Below are 16,074 nucleotides of genomic sequence, written 5' to 3' on the forward strand. Positions count from 1 at the left end.
CCACCGTGATGTGAAGGGGCAGCGAACGAGTTATCTTGTTCGCTGGCGTGGTTATCTACCTTCACATGACAGCTGGGAGCCTCGTTCCCAGCTGATTGCTGACGTTGAGGGCCTCGTCCGTCAGTATGACGAGACCCACCCGATGGTTCAGAAGGCCCATCGGAAAACACGCGCCCCTGGCGCCTGTAAATCGATTGCAAAACGTCAATCGCGTCACGCATCTCAATCGAGATGCGAGCCCTTCCTTACGGCAAGAAAGGGAATAGACATCCCCTTTTACCCTCTTCAAGTTGTCTACACAACACGGACAGGGGTCACCCCACGTGAGGCATGGAAGCCCAGCCTCACGTGACAACCGATGCAATTTATACTTTGCACCGGTTGGAGTTCTTTCTCAAATTTAACGCGATTCGCGTTAAGTATTTGAAGCCAAGCTTTGCGTCCAATGTCTTTGACATTGCGAATGAACGCACTCCAAGCTTGCATAAGCGAGACTTTATCTCGCTTATTATTGCCACTAAACCATCGATGCTTAAGAAAAGCATCGAGATAGAAATCTTCCTCAGCGCGAAAGTTCTTCGCGCTGGGATCAAGGCAATGTAGCTTTGTCGCAATAAAAAAGGGATATTTATTGTGAGGAGTAGTTTCTCCAGACAAGCTATTGATAAGCCTTTCTAGAAAAAGCCACAGCTTCTTTTCAGGGGCGAGACGAGACATTTTACTGTCTTCACTCCCTTGAGTGGTACCCACTGAAGCAGGGGTACCACAAGAACTTTTCTTACGATGGCCTACGCCATCGTCGTCACCTTGCACAGAGACACGTGCAGGTGACCGAATGGGAGATCGTACGGGCGATGAGGGATCATCCTCATCGTCGGATCCAAATAGACTATTTACACGTCTGTCAGAATGAACCCTCTCATTTGAAGGCTCATAGTCAGCCGCCTGACGGATATCAGGCGACTGTATGCTCCCCGAGTCGGCCACTTCATCCGACTCGCACTCGTAGTCGACCTCCAAAGAGGGGTCGTATCCACGTGGTAAATCACCACGTGCACTCGGAACATCTAGTGTTGTGCGAGTGGAAGACACTACGGCAGACGTTCCGTCTGCCGCAAGAGATAATAGTGCGTCACCCGCGGCTGCACGAACCGCAGCCGAAGGCGCAACAATATCGTCACCCCGCATGAGTTGATACTTCATGCGATGGAATTTAAAATGATGGATCTGACCAATCAACATCGTTTTAAAAAAAAAAATGTAGTGGTCACATAGCGACCACTCCATTCAATGACATCAGAGTGATTGTCGCTCAGGGGAGAGTGATGTAACGGGGTGTATCGTTACATGTAATTAACACTTAAAGGTTGTTAATTAATATTTCATCTAAAAGATAGATAATTTTTGGAGGATATTACTTTATACAGTAATATTTATAAAAATTATCCATAAATAGGATTAGGCCATTATATCTATTTATTCCGCAGACTAAAGAATTCATTTACATGCTTAGTATTAGATTATAATTAAGTTAGCATTTACAAAGATAGAACAAGAGACACTTAATTATATTTAATACAGTTTTCATATTTTACCCTCTTAAGTCTACTTGTCTTAAGAGAAGTCTTCCTCTGCACGTACAGTGTAATCACTTAACGTAAGGCACCACTCGCAATTAAAGCAGTGCGAAGTAGACTTTGTACTGAAACAGTACAAGTGTTGTTTGCTGCTTGAGACTTGGATGGTAAATTGAGAACTAAATGTATTTGAGCCTTTGATCCTAGTTATCTCTGTGTCCGTTACTTTCACTTTCTTCTGGGTAGGTTTCGTGTCATTACTCGTCCGTTACGATAGTCGCGTACCTTTATCACTAGTCGCGCCCTTTCACATCATGGGTCGCGTTCCTTCAACATCACGAGTCGTTCTACTTCAACACTCCTTCCCAAGCGGCCATACTTACCCTGAAAGCATCACAAGTCGGCGAAGCTGACTAAGTCGCGGCGCTGGGAGGGTCTTGGTCAGTATGTCCGCGCGCATACTCTTGGATTCGCAGTACTGCACCTTTAGCATCTTTTTTGTTTCCAAATCTTTTACGAACTTAAATCTCACATCAATGTGCTTTGCTCGACCAGACGTGTCCTCGCCCTTGATTTGAGCGATGGCTGCTTGATTGTCAACATGTAATGTTGAACCAGGCTGAACCGATACGCCAATCTCCTTAAGCAGTTCAATGATACCCATCATTTCAGCAGCGGTTTGTGAAGCCGCCACAAACTCGGCTTCCATCGTTGATAAGGCGACACACTTCTGCTTCTTGCATAGCCATCCCACCACAATTCCGGCCACCATCAACACACCACCGCTGACTGACTTCCGGTCAGTTTTATCTGCGGCGTAGTCGGCATCACCGTAAGCTTCGGCCAACACGCCGTTGTCCTTTATTGCGTCCTTTTCTTCGTGCATTATGAGCTTGAGTCCCTTTGTGCCCTTCAAATACTTGCTATCTTCTTTGCCAAACGCCAATCGCCTTCATTTGGCGCGTGCGAACGCCGCGTCACTCGGTGTACAGCAAAAGCAATGTCCGGGCGTGTGCATCGGGCGATCCATAGCAGACCGCCCACCAGCGACTGAAACGTCTGTACAGTCGGTCTCTGTGTCGAGCCACTGCCACCAGACGGTAGCAGGGTTATTTCTTCGTATCCGTCTTCTCCACGTATTGGTACTCTGACTGCTGCCGAATCTTTAAGTCTAAATTTGTCGAGCATCTCGTCGATTGTGCTTTCTTGATCTAGTGCCCATCCGGTCTTGGAGCTGTGATTGAACGCGATTCCAAGAAACTTGGTTACCACGCCGAGATCCTTCAGCTCAATGACTTGCATGTCGTTGAAGAAGTTGTCGACCTTCTTTACGTCCGTTCCAGTCACCAGAACATCATCCGCGTAGATCCCCACGAGCGTTTTTACCGTCGATCTCAGTATTTATGTAGAGACAACTGTCTGTATAACACTGACTGAAATCCAGCGACATTAAGATGTTGTGAAGCATCATGTTCCACAGCCGGCCCGACTGTTTAAAGCCATATAGACCTTTCTTGAGTCTTAGTGCGAGCTGCCTCTTGTCCTTCACGCCATGTTTTCGTAGCAACTTGGAATCTATATTTATTTCCTGTGGAATATGGAGTAGAATTTCCAAGTCATCTTCTTTTTCCGCTCTAACATAAGCGCTCGACACATCGCCGTGTCGTGCAGGTACCCCTTATATCCCTGACACAGCAAGTATCACCTTGCCAGATATCATCACAGCTGAGAAGGTGTAGGTGTAATCAACACCATACACTTGTTCGTCTCCGCGCGCCACAAGCCTTGCCTTGAATCGTTCGATAGAACCGTCTGCATGCACCTTTAACTTGTATACCCATTTACTGTGCAGCAACTTGGAATCGCATGGTTTTGAATAACTTCCCAGGTATCGTTGTGCTCTAACGCTTCAATCTCCGTACACATAGCCTCTTCCCACTGCTTGACTCGAGGGTCTTCCATCGCCTCACGATAGTTTTTTGGATCTTTGAGACTGATCGCTCTCACTCGACTCACTGGTACGTGCTTGTCACCCATATTTCGGGTTTGCATCCTAGTTCGCGTTTGCTCTTCCGCGGGTAGTAGCTCGTCCCCGCTTTCCGCTTCTTTTAGGTCCGTCTATTGCTTGCTCACATCAGGTTCCTTCTCTTCTTCAGAACATTTCCTCTCTGACTTGACTGCGTTCTTTGTTGACTCGGCAGAGTCATGTTTCGTCTTAGCTGACGCTCGTTTCGATGGCAGCAAAATTACTGCGTCGGGCTCCTTCCGCTTCGCGGCATCGTCGAGATCTGACATATCGCGCCGCAGCATAGGGTCTTCTCGCTCAAGCTGTGCCTGTAGCTAGACGTTCTGCTTGCTGTTAAGTGTCTCGACGTTGCGGATGTGCTGCGTTGTAATAACAGCCCTCTTCTTTGGTATGTACACCCTGAAACCCTTAGTCTCATCGTTCTTTCCAATGGCCATGCCAACCTGGGATCTCGTCTTCCACGATTTCTTTCCGGGGTCCCTGAACGTTGAGCATGGGCTGTTGAAAGTCACCATGTCCGCCAGATTAGATATCTTGCCTGTCAACATCTCTAGCGGTGACATCCGCTTCGGGTTGGCACTGCACGAGCTCCGATTTAATACGTAAGCTGCATACTCGACGGCGTCGCCCCCAAAAAACTGGGGTAGGCCACTCGCAAACAGGATACATCTTGCCATGTTTAGGATAGTTCTGTGCATTCGCTCAGCTTTTCCTTCTGATGCTTGATTATCGGCCTCGCTGATTTGACGCCTTACTCCAGCTGACCTGCAAAACGGGTCGACGTTAACGTACTCCTTTCCACCGTCCGTGCGCAACACATGAATGCGGCAATTAAATCTTTTCTCAAAATAGAGTAGAAAATGCTCAAAATTCTTTGTCGCCTCAATCTTGTTCTTGGCGACGAAAACGCGCACGTAATTCGTTGAGTAGTCGACGAAGTTAATGAGGTATCGATTGCCACGACGGTCCTTCGGAGTCATTGTCGCTACCGATAACACCCCCGAGCTTGTCGATCGGTGTATTCCTTCCTGTGTCCTTCTTGGACTGGTTGTTCTTGCTCTGCTTGCCCTGTGCGCAAGTCAAACAATTTGGCCTCGATCGGTCGGTCAACCGGATACCTGAACCTGCCGAGTCGGCCATGCGTACGATAGTATCGTGGGAAAGATGACCCTGTCTTCGGTGCAACTCCAGCAGTGTTGTATCCGTGACTGCTTCATCTATTCCGTCCAAACCTTCTTGCACGACTAAGTTGACCACTCGTACTCGTGCATCTGTTGTGCTCTCACCCATGACGTCAATAGTCAGGACATTGTTGCGGCGGAAGACCTCGAATATCTTCCTTTTGTCCTCTTGGCGCACCACATAACTTTGGCTGCCTTCTCGCACGAGGAACACACCACGTTCCTCCAATAAACCATAGCTGATGATGTTGTCAGCAAGGTTTTCAGCGTAGTAGACCTCGGTGAGGTCCACGATAACCTCTTTTCCATTGACCGCCGTCTTCAGCTCGGCCGTTTCCACTTTGATCACTCGAAGCATCGTGTTGTTTGCCGCGCGACATGAATGATCGTAATCCTTCACGTTCTTCAACATCATCGCATCTTTCACAAGGCGCACGCTCGAACCGCTGTCCAGGGTCCACGAGTCAGAGTCAGCTGTCGTACCGGTCCCAATGGCTAACGCAACCCGGCTCGAAACCGAATTGGCGTCGCTTTTTTTGGGACAGTTGGCCTTAATATGACCAGCCTCGCCACAGCCATAACATTTGCAAGAATCGGCACTTCCAACCCGTGCAACGTATCTACTTTTTTTAATTTCTCGCCCTCCTTGGTCGATTCGTCCACCGCCGGGGTAGCGAACTCCTAGCGCGCGGCTTCATCGTTAAGCTCGGTCTCGGCCTCCTCCGCTATTCGTCTTCTTCATGCTGATTTCAAAATCAATCGCGAACGCAACAAGCTCAGCAGCTTGTACAAGGTAATCAGGTCGTTGCGCGTTCATCCGAGTTAACATCGCGGTTTGAATGTGCGAGGGTGCCGACTTGCATAAGCATTCTAGCACACTCTGCTCCGAGTTACCCAACCGTTCTGCCACGTACACAAGGTACTGGTAGTGCTCGGGCCATGTCTTGTTTTGATCCTTTTCGCTTATCATTAGCTCAATTCCTTTTAGTAGATGGAATCGGCGTCATGTACAGCAACAGCATGCTGTTCAGGACGGGTTCGAGTGTGTTCGACACCGACGACCACACCGACAGCATCTTCTCGTAATAGCTGAGTGCCGCTCCATCCAGCTTACCACTCAGCGCGAGGACCTTAAACTCTTCTGGCCAATCACCTCCGCTCATCAGCTGGGCTGCACCGAGTCGTTGTAAGAAACGCATACCCCACGCCTTGAAGTCGGCACCCACGCCTGGGTATGTCTCCTTACCCGTAAACTTGGCAAAGCCGGGCCAGTCCAGGTCCCGAGGCTTAGGTATCTTTAACCCAAAATCTTCACGCGGCGCAAAATTCTGCGACGATCTCGGTGGCTGATTCTGGTTTACTTGCTGCGGCGGCTGATTAGGCGGCGGCATGCATGGCGTTAAAGGCGGCACGGCATTCTGCATGGGCTCATCTAGTGAGCCCCTCCTCATCCGACGGTCCCGCGCTCTGATGAAGTCGGTGAACGCGCTTGAACCATTGAAAAGTGCTCGGAAGGATGCGTGGGAGCAGCATCGGCGCGGCGACTCATCTGATCTTGCATCTTCAACTGGTTTGCCGCAAATTGATCTTGTTGTTGTGCCATCCCTTCGAGGAGTCCTTCAAGCCGAACATCCGCTCAGAGCTCGCATCAGAAATACGACTCGCGCTCTCTTGGGCTTCGGACGCGTCCAAAGCCGATCGCGTCTCCTCGCGCATCCCGGACGGGTCAGCAACCACGTTTTGTGCGTGAGTGTCCGTCCCGGCGACGTCGCGTGCCGGGGTTTGCTGGTGGGGAGTCGAGTCGTTGTCGCTTGGGCTCATGACCTGTTGTTTGCTTCTTGAGACTTGGATGGTAATTGAGAACTAAATGTATTTGAGCCTTTAATCCTAGTTAATTCTGGGTCCGTTACTTTCAGTTTCTTCTGCGTAGGTTTCGTGTCATTACTCGTCCGTTTTACGAAAGTCGCGTACCTTTATCACTAGTCGCGCCCTTTCACATCATGGGTCGCGCTCCTTCATTATCACGAGTCGTTCTACTTCAACAACAAGTCGTAGTGCCCCGTTACACCAAATCGATCAAAAGTACGATAATTTAGCGTAATAGATGATTGCTGCTTACATTATCTGCGGAATACGTGAGTGATTGATAAAGATCGAGTAAAGCTCTTCTGCCGTCATGCTTACGCATCAGAACATTAAAATGAGCCAATTTTGAGTCCAAACCACAAAGTCTAAAATATAGGTAAATGAGACCTATATTGAAGATGCCAGCAACTTTTTTGGAATTTCAGCTTCAGTACTTTAAATTACCGACTCAAATTAGATCGTTATCGTCACAAGATGCTCCGTTGCTTTCGTGGTGCACATGCACTTCAAAGTGAAGGGTACAACACTTTTCAATACTTGTAAGTCACCTTTGCCACCACGACAAGTCAAACCTGCCCGAATTAAAGTGTACAGCGCGGGTGAATGGATCAAAATAGTTGCTCCAAGTTTGCACACTTTTCTGACTCAGAAGAAGCACATACTTGTGCCTTTGAAATTCACGCAATGGCCCCAAAAAGGCATGGCGGTATCCTTTAGGTCGATACTGCACGAATTTGCGGTCGTTGCGGTCAAAGAGGTAAAAGCGCTTGACTTCCCTTGGGATATACGGCAACATAAGTGGAATGTGCCGGTGCTGCCATCGTTAATACGATTAAGTGAAATCGCCACTGCGACATTGCAGCGAGATTTGTTGTCCCGGAAAGGAATATGGCGTGGCCGAAAATGCTGGAAATTCGTATATGGGACACAGATTTTTCCAGCTTTAAAAACATTCAATCGCGAAATCGGACACCGCAATGTAACTGATCGTTTTACTGTGCCAAACAAAAGTCCGTGGCCAAAAGCGACGCAAGGAATCCGTCTGGGTTCAATTGTCGCTAGCATACGCTCTCGAGGCACGTACGACAGGATGACATTGCGTGATAAAGCTTAAGGAGCTCGGTTTCACATGGTCTCCAGAAAATGATCGATGGACGTACGAAATCTTGCCAGCGCTTAAAACGTTTTTACAATTGCCCCAGTCTGGGTGGGTTCCGTCTCGTTTAGTTATTCCACACGAAGAATTCTGGCCGAAAGCGTCTCATGGGCTGAAACTTGGCGATAAAGTTATGAACGTGCGACATGAAAACCATGTGGATCGAGATTGAGAACAATTAAATAAAATCCAGATTGACTTCACGGTAGATATAAATTCGGTGCAATAAGAAAGTAGCGAAAAGTTGCGTGCGCAATTAAAAATCTATGTATTTAAGTGCAGTCGTCAGATCTTAAACCGAATACTGCTTTGCAGAGTTTGACAAATTTTGAATTATAGGGCCACTTTTGTCGAGTAGAGAAATATTATGTATGGAGCGATTGTCTGAATGCGACTTGTGACGTAAAATGGGGACTGTCGCGGTTTTTTATGAATAAAGACTGGGGCTCAGGACCAATTACTGAAAAGACACTTGAAAAATTGAAAAAAACGGAGGTTATTTAATTAGTCGGCAAAGGATTCTATTTCTTGAGTGATGTGTGGGAAAACGTTTTGATGATAAAGCTGTCATTCGCGATGATCGTACTAAGCAAGTTGACAGTACATTGCAACTTCATCGGGTAGGATTCAACATAGAAGTGAGTATAGGCATAGAAGTTGCATCTTTGACATCGCCACAAGCCTTGTCAGCATGCTGCAGATTATCAAATAGCCGCATTTGCCGCTTTAATGCCTCTTTACTACTGTGCACTTTCCACAACTCCACTTCTTGATGCTGTTGCCGCAATTTGTTCTGTTGTGCCTCGAGTGCCTGTACCTGGGACCTTTAAGATAACGCATTTTTTTTCATCAAGTTTGAGTCTTGACAGCCCCCCTTCTTCACTTCGCTCAAGTATGCCCATACTGCGTGACTTGCTGCGTTTTGAGAATAGCAAAACCCTGTTCTAGTACTCGAGGAGAAGAGAATCCCTGCACAAGCGTGTAAATTCCAGCCAATGACTTTGTCCTTCAGTAGCCATGATTCAGTGCCCACCATTGCATACGTCACTTAGCTCTTGTCTGTTTGTACGCCATCACATACGCATTCGAACTATCCGTAAACGACACAATGAGCGCTTTAATCCGTGTACAAACTTCTGACTGCGAGCGGTCTAATCCAAGCCACTTTTTTAGACGAAAATTGTTTAAAAGCCGCGTTGCATACTACAACAGTTTCTTTGTACGGGCGAGGTCGTTCACATCCTTTCCAACTGCTTCAATTGATTCCCTGTTCGTAAAGCGTACTCTCTTATGCAATGCTTTTGCATCTTTCCACTTTGTATCTAGTCTTTTGTGCTCATATTCTAGCTTAAAGAGGCAAAATGGTCAATAGATTCTACTACTTGAGGACTCGATGTCATCGCGCCATTAAATCAAAAGCGTTGTCTTCGTTTGCTTTTGTGTTCCTTCACCAATTGCGATACGCGCTCCAGTAGCGCACCTTGTATGGTCAATTTGGACTCATCAAGATCTTCTGCATCAACGAGAGCATCAATGGAAGACGTAATTGAGATACAGCGACAGCAAGGAGTCTCTACGGGAGAGCATCCTTACACGACCGCAATTGCAAATGGAGACCGTTTAATAAGTACAAACAGGAATTTGTTTCATTTTTATTCGATAAAGATACTAAAGGCGTACAGGGTTTTTGTATCACCCAAACATGGAGAAATGGTTGAGAAAATAGCGGCGACGACGGTCCTTGTCTTTCTTACTGCGGTGGCTGTCCTTCAAATACTCATGAATCATGCCATTGGGTGCCAATCGACGATCAGCGGGTCCGATGGCAGGAGTCGATCCCCTAAAGACACGAGCTTTGGCATTCTCCTTTAGGTTTGTGAATCCAGTGCCGGCCACTACCAATGTAGCAACAAGCGGCGCTATCACAATTAAAAAAAGACGCATCGACGATGGTGGAAATTTTGATGTGAATATTTGACGAGTGGTGCAGATCCGAAGCACTGACGCACCACTGCAATAGATGCGGTGCATGCAGACTGTAGAGAATCTGACCCTCTATCTCTGAGAAAAATAAAGCATCTTGTCTAAAGAAAGGGAGAAAAAGCTCATTAATAAAGAAATAACCCGACTAGCTCGTAGCCTAAGAGGCGAGCTGGCACGACTGCCTTTGTTCTAACAGCAAGCAGAATTTGGCACCCACAAGTAGTAGCTATCATACTTTTCCAAAATGGAACTTTATAATCAGCTGCTTGATCAGCGGCATGGGATTGTGTCAACAAGAATGTAGCATGAATCTAAATCGATTAAATTGTGAAGCAAAGGAGGATGGCAAGCAGGCAGCAGCGGTATCTGTAGCTATAATTGATTCTCACTTCCTTTTTAATGCCCTTCTCCAGGCCTTTTCCTGGTTATTTTTCCTCCCTAGTGACGTGGGTAAACATCCGGAGGAACCTGATCTGATACTGCATCTAGTCGCATGTGTGATGTGCTTCAGTACGAATAACGCCAATCAAGCAATAAGATTGTTTCCTATTGATTGTTTGTTTACACGTCTGACTTCCGAAAGGCCCATTTTCCTAAGCGAACCCACTCATAAACTTCCAGCCAATTATGTCTCAAATTTCAAATAAATTAGCAAAAGGTCAAACGATTCGAGCACGCGCTACAACTTTACACCGTGCATCGTAGTATACTACAAGTGTAACAGGGCATTGCTGACTTGTACTGCTTCAGTGCGAGTGGTGCCTCACGTCACTTCACGTACACTGGTTAAAAGTAAACTGTACTTAGCATATTTAAGATCTTCTGTTTCTATCTATTTATACTTACTTGATCATATACTGATACAAAACATGTATTGTAACGGGCTAAAGTTGCCCCTATGTTACACAATCCCCGTTGATTACACTTGGTGTACTTAAGGGGACGGTCAATTACTAAATAATAGTAATTAGACCCAACACTCGGGTGTGGTGCACATTTGTGACCAACCCTTGTGGATGTGATGCACATGGGTGCATTCACATTAGGAGGGATGACGCCCAGCGTCATCCATGATGACGGCTAGCGTCATCAGTTACGCGAGGTATCTATAAAGATACGCTCGCAATACATATTAAATGATATCTATAGAGATATCATTTTAATTGGTAAAAATAGGTATTTGTATTTAATTCTATTAAATATAAATCAGTCTGAAATTTACTACCTACTTGGTAAGTGCGCACGAGGAGACGGATTACCGCTCCCGTGACGTCACTTCACCAGAGTTCTTAGTGTGTTGGGTGAGGTCGCTTGCGCGCCCACCACAACTACCTCACTGCACGCAAGAGAAGCAGGTGCAAACCGCTTCCTCGCTGTGCTAGGGTGTGTGCTAAGTAGAGCGTGGCCGCATTACGACGTGCCCGCCTACACTTGGTAGCACTTGAAATCCTTCCCACGACCCGCATCTCTGCGTGTGTACGTGAGGATGAGCCTCAACATTGATTGGGCTCATTTTCCCCACCTCTCCGAACATCATCGGGAGGTGGCAGGGCTAATGGCGCAGGGACTTGGTGAACAAGCCCTGGCCAGGCTCCTGGGTAGTCCTCCTGAGCAACATGTTGCTCAGTTGGAGCAGTTTGAGGCATTTGTGCTCGGACAGCGGAGGGCCGCGTTCGAGGCACAGGGCCATGCTGCGGTGGAGTCCGTCACTCGGACTCAGGATGAGCTGAGGCATGAGCAGGCTCGGAGCGAGGCTCTCAACAGGACTATTGAGATGCTCTCTTTCCGGCCGCATCAGCCGAGGCCCATTCGGATGGACCAGCCCAAGTTCGATGGAACTGCAGCGCACACGATTATCCACTGGCTTTTAGCCGTGGAGCAATGCGGCTCATCGAGGACGACAGCCGGGTGGTGTTGTACGCCATGTCGCATCTACGCGGTAAGGCCTCAGAGTGGGCTACCTAAGAATGCTATATCTGTACTACCTAGTGGTACTACGACGTTGTTGCCGCATTTCATTGGGCCCTTTACGGAAGTAGAGGTTGGATACCTAAATTATTGGCTCACCCTTCCTTCGTATATGAAGACGCACCCCGTATTTTACGTGGGTCGTCTGAAAGAGTATGTAGACCCAAATGAGGTCACATACCCATCCGTCTAAGGAGACCGATGGTGACGCCGACTGTAAGTCGAGCGTCGCCGGGTGAGGTAAACGAGTCATGAGGAAGGATGATGGCGCAATATTGCCCATCCAAACTTCTCTCATGGCTCACAACATGGAGACAGCAACATTTACGAATGCTGTCTCGTCGTCTGCGCTGGATGGCGCAGCGACGATTAATGAGAGCGCTGCCCATAAAGGCGCAGCCACTTCTTCTTTGGGTATAACCACAACGCCATATTCTCAGACCATTATCCATAATGGCTCTGACATAGAGGATTCTGAGCCTAAAGCTCCGGCGACGACATATTAATGTGCTTAGTCGGTGTCACGAGCCCAGTCGTTTTTAACGTGGCTATGTGACGGGTGGCATATCACTGATGCCCCTCCATCTAAATGGCCTCGTCTAAACGGGCCAAGAGCGTCGCTCCTAGAGCGCGCTCTTGTAGACGCACATAATTATTATGACGTCTTTAATTCTTGGAGGGCTCAGGGAAATTCGCTTGGGCGTGTTTTCCCGATCCCGGTCGTGTTGCGTTGCTTTAAAATGAAACGCCCGACCAATACGAGGCGGAATTGTTGCGCCGCATTCATCCGAATTCCGATGCGATGAAACAGCGGTCGCAACGAATTAATTTCGCCCGCTTGCATGTGTAAGAAATCATGGGTGGTACTGTACCCCCTATTTATTACATTATTTTTTTCAAAAAATGAAATCTCTGGAGCTCCAAGACGTGGAAAGATTCCGAGCGATGGCTAGATATCAATGACGAACGTTTGAGAAGTATGCTTTTTGAGCCGCTTCATTATGAAAATGTTAAGGTAAGAGTAGTCATATACAACTTTTCACAACTCTGCATCTGCTAGTCCATTTGAGACTAGCGAAGAGGCCTCAGCTGGAGGTCCTTTTCATAGGCAGCCACCAAGCCGGGCACATCAATACGTAGGGTATCGATCGGTTCCCAAGAGTCAAAACTCTTCGGGTAACCTTTCCATTGGACGAGGATCTGATACCCTTGCCTCACGGAGCGGTGGGCAAGCAACCTTCCAACAAGGAAGCGTTGATTCCCACCCGCATCCATCAGTGCAGGTGGCGCCCGATAGGAGTGGCGATCTCGCCCACCTACTCGCGGCTGCCTTACCTTCGTCCGTTCAGTCACATGCGTTAATCGCTGCTGAACGACGTATTGCGGATCTCGAGGGTCAAGTCTTGCGACTGACCTCGGATCTCGTTGATGTTCGAGCAAACAGGTTATGAAGGCCTGAATACTCCGAGCTTGGGCCTTTTTGAGCGGATAATGCTGAGGGATCTGCGTTAATCGCGTGATGTCCCTCGCTCTCCGAGTCCTGTTCGTGGTGGGAGGAGTCGGTCGGCTGATAGTTTTTCGCCTTCTCCGTCTCCGCGTCATTACTTTGAGGTGATGGCAACGGCGTCGACTCATTGTAGTCAACAGTGAGCGACGGATCAACATCGTCACTGTTAAAAAAAAAGTGGGATGGATCCTTAGCCCTGTTAACGCGACAGCAGCAGTAGCTGTCGGCGTGTCGACTAAGGCATTAGACGCTGCGGCTTGTTAACGCGGTGCGTGCGCTTAGTGCGAGGTTGAGTGGGCGACTTCGCAGACGACCCACCAACATTGCCCCTTTTCGGTTGCATCTGTGGCGCCGTGTATATCAACATAGGTCGCTAGAGTGATAGAGTGAACTAGCGCGCGTGAAGCTGCTCGCAGTTCCTCGCTCCTTTTTGACAAATTTAAAAATGTAAATTCGTTCTTAAAGAGGGGGATGGTGTAACGGGCTAGAGTTGCCCTAATGTTACACAGTCCCCATTAAGTACATTTGGTACTTAAGGGGATGGTCAATTACTAAATAATAGTAATTAGACCCAACACTCGGGTGTGGTGCACATTTGTGACCAACCCTTGTGGATGTGATGCACATGGGTGCATTCACATTAGGAGGGATGACGCCCAGCGTCATCCATGATGACGGCTAGCGTCATCAGTTACGCGAGGTATCTATAAAGATACGCTCGCAATACATATTAAATGATATCTATAGAGATAACATTTTAATTGGTAAAAATAGGTATTTGTATTTAATTCTATTAAATATAAATCAGTCTTAAAACTACTTCCTACTTGGTAAGTGCGCACGAGGAGACGGATTACCGCTCTCGTGGCGACACTTAACCAGAGTACTTAGTGTGTTGGGTGAGGTCGCTTGCGCGCCCACCACAACTATTTCACTGCACGCAAGAGAACTAGGTTTAACCGCTTCCTCGCTGTGCTAGGGTGTGTGTCTAAGTAGAGCGTGGCCGCAATACGACGTGCCCGCCTGCAAACTACTTCACTACACGTGGGATAAGGCGGTTAAAAGCTTCCTCACTGTGCGAGAAGGTGTGGGCTTGTATTGCGTTGCAGCTTCAAGTAGCGCCCACCTACACTTGGTTGCACTAGTAGTCCTTTCCACGACTCATCTCTTTGAGCGTGTCAGTGAGGATGAGCTTCAATATCGATTGGGCTCATTTCTCCCACCTCTCCAAACATTAAGAGGGGGTGGCAGAGCACTTGACTCAGGGACTTGGTGAACAAGCCCCTGGTCAGGCTTTTGAAAAAAAATCCTGAGCAGTTTGAGGCTTTCGTGCTCGGACAACGAAGAGCCGCGTCCGAGGCACAGAGCCATGCTGCGGCGGAGTCCGTCACTCATACTCAGGATGAGCTTAGGCGAGGGGAGGCTCGGAGCGAGGCTTTGAACAGAACTGTTGAGATTCTCTCCGCCCGACCGCATAAGCCGAGGCCCATTCGGATGGACCCGCCCAATTTCGATAGAACTGCAGAGCACACGATTTCTACTGGCCATTGGCGGTGAAGCAACGCGGTCTGGTGCAGCCCATCGAGACGACAGTCGGATGGTCTCGTACGCCATGTCGCACCTGCGCGGTAAGGCCTCAGAGTTGGCATACTCGGCGCTTTAGGCGGACGTAAAGACGTAAAGACGTTCCCATTATGGGCTATCTTTAACGCCTGTCTATAAGAGATAGTGCGTAAGTCCTAGGACGACTGGAGAGTCAGTCGTAGAGGATCTCGCTATGGTTGCGCAGTCGCTGCTAGAGGTAGCTGAAGAGGATACTCCTCAAAATAAAATTTGAGAGGATAAACTTCAAGAGTCTGCGGGAATAAGAACTATGTCCACGTCACAATGATGTACCTTCGACGCTGCCTGTGTTTATGCACAGCCGTCGGGATCAACCTTCACAGTGTGTTAAGTATTCATGAGGTCTTGTGCAGTCATGCAGACGACCGAACCACAAGTGAGTCCATCGCACTCACTTATAGGACATCCACAAGCTTGTGGGCGTTTACCAATCGGCCATCTGTTGAATAAGAGATGGGCATCGTCAAGGCTTGATACTGCCAATTTATACATGGCTCGTACTCCCTGAGCCATGGTAATTCAAGGATGACATCAAATTTGTCATCCAAATCTAGTACGATGAAATCATCATCGTACTGTCTACCCTTCAACGTACATTGGATACCAACTACACGTTTCTTATCCGTTACAGATGCGCCTGCTGCTAGGCGCACTGTCATTCTCGTAAGATGGGTATCGTGCTCAACGAATTTGAGCCTACGATCTTCTCGCGATTGGCGTCAGATGAATTAATTCGACGCCTCATAATCGAGTAGGAATTTTAGTGACAATTTATTTCCCACTCTAATTTTCAGGGTGATGAGGTTGACGTCTCCCCCTGGGGCGGTTACACACAATATTTGTGTGTGAGGAGCAACTTTCGTCAAAAGGCCTGCAAATTACTTTGACGTTGCTGGATCACTAGTTCGATCATATTTCAACCCCGACCGTTTCTTGACGATCTGCCTTGCTGGTACGATTTCGCAACAGCGTCGGATCCGCGTCCTCCGCTGTCCTAGTGGAAGGTCGATCATTTCGTTCAGTGTTTGTGGGCACCGGGCGTGGGGCACTACATTCCATAGGCTAATTGCCCCCCCCCACAAGTTTTGACAGCGATTGCATTTTTGCAGTCGTTTGTGACTTGAAGAGCGGGGGGTCTCGCTCTCTTCATATGAGAGATCCATGGGTTTTCAACCTCCTTTTTGATG

At 47.9% G+C, this 16,074-nt stretch overlaps 3 protein-coding genes across 3 annotated transcripts; 1 reads left to right on the top strand and 2 right to left on the bottom strand.

The window, feature by feature from the left end:
* Positions 1 to 7,350: 7,350 nt before the first annotated feature.
* Positions 7,351 to 7,764, top strand: CCR75_004269 (uncharacterized protein; the record flags this gene model as incomplete). The annotated part of the gene is made up of 1 exon (XM_067962355.1): positions 7,351 to 7,764. One exon carries the CDS (start codon positions 7,351 to 7,353, stop codon positions 7,762 to 7,764), a length of 414 nt encoding a protein of 137 aa, XP_067817450.1.
* A 655-nt stretch (positions 7,765 to 8,419) lies between these two features.
* On the bottom strand, positions 8,420 to 8,842 carry CCR75_004270 (uncharacterized protein; the record flags this gene model as incomplete). Its single annotated transcript, XM_067962356.1, has 2 exons — positions 8,420 to 8,623; positions 8,711 to 8,842. 2 exons carry the CDS (start codon positions 8,840 to 8,842, stop codon positions 8,420 to 8,422), a joined length of 336 nt encoding a protein of 111 aa, XP_067817565.1.
* Positions 8,843 to 9,498: 656 nt separating this feature from the next.
* Positions 9,499 to 9,837, bottom strand: CCR75_004271 (uncharacterized protein; the record flags this gene model as incomplete). Its single annotated transcript, XM_067962357.1, has 1 exon — positions 9,499 to 9,837. One exon carries the CDS (start codon positions 9,835 to 9,837, stop codon positions 9,499 to 9,501), a length of 339 nt encoding a protein of 112 aa, XP_067817566.1.
* Between the last annotated feature and the right edge of the window lie 6,237 nt (positions 9,838 to 16,074).

Source organism: Bremia lactucae, linkage group LG3, assembly GCF_004359215.1.
Source record: "Bremia lactucae strain SF5 linkage group LG3, whole genome shotgun sequence".
NCBI lineage: Eukaryota > Oomycota > Peronosporomycetes > Peronosporales > Peronosporaceae > Bremia > Bremia lactucae.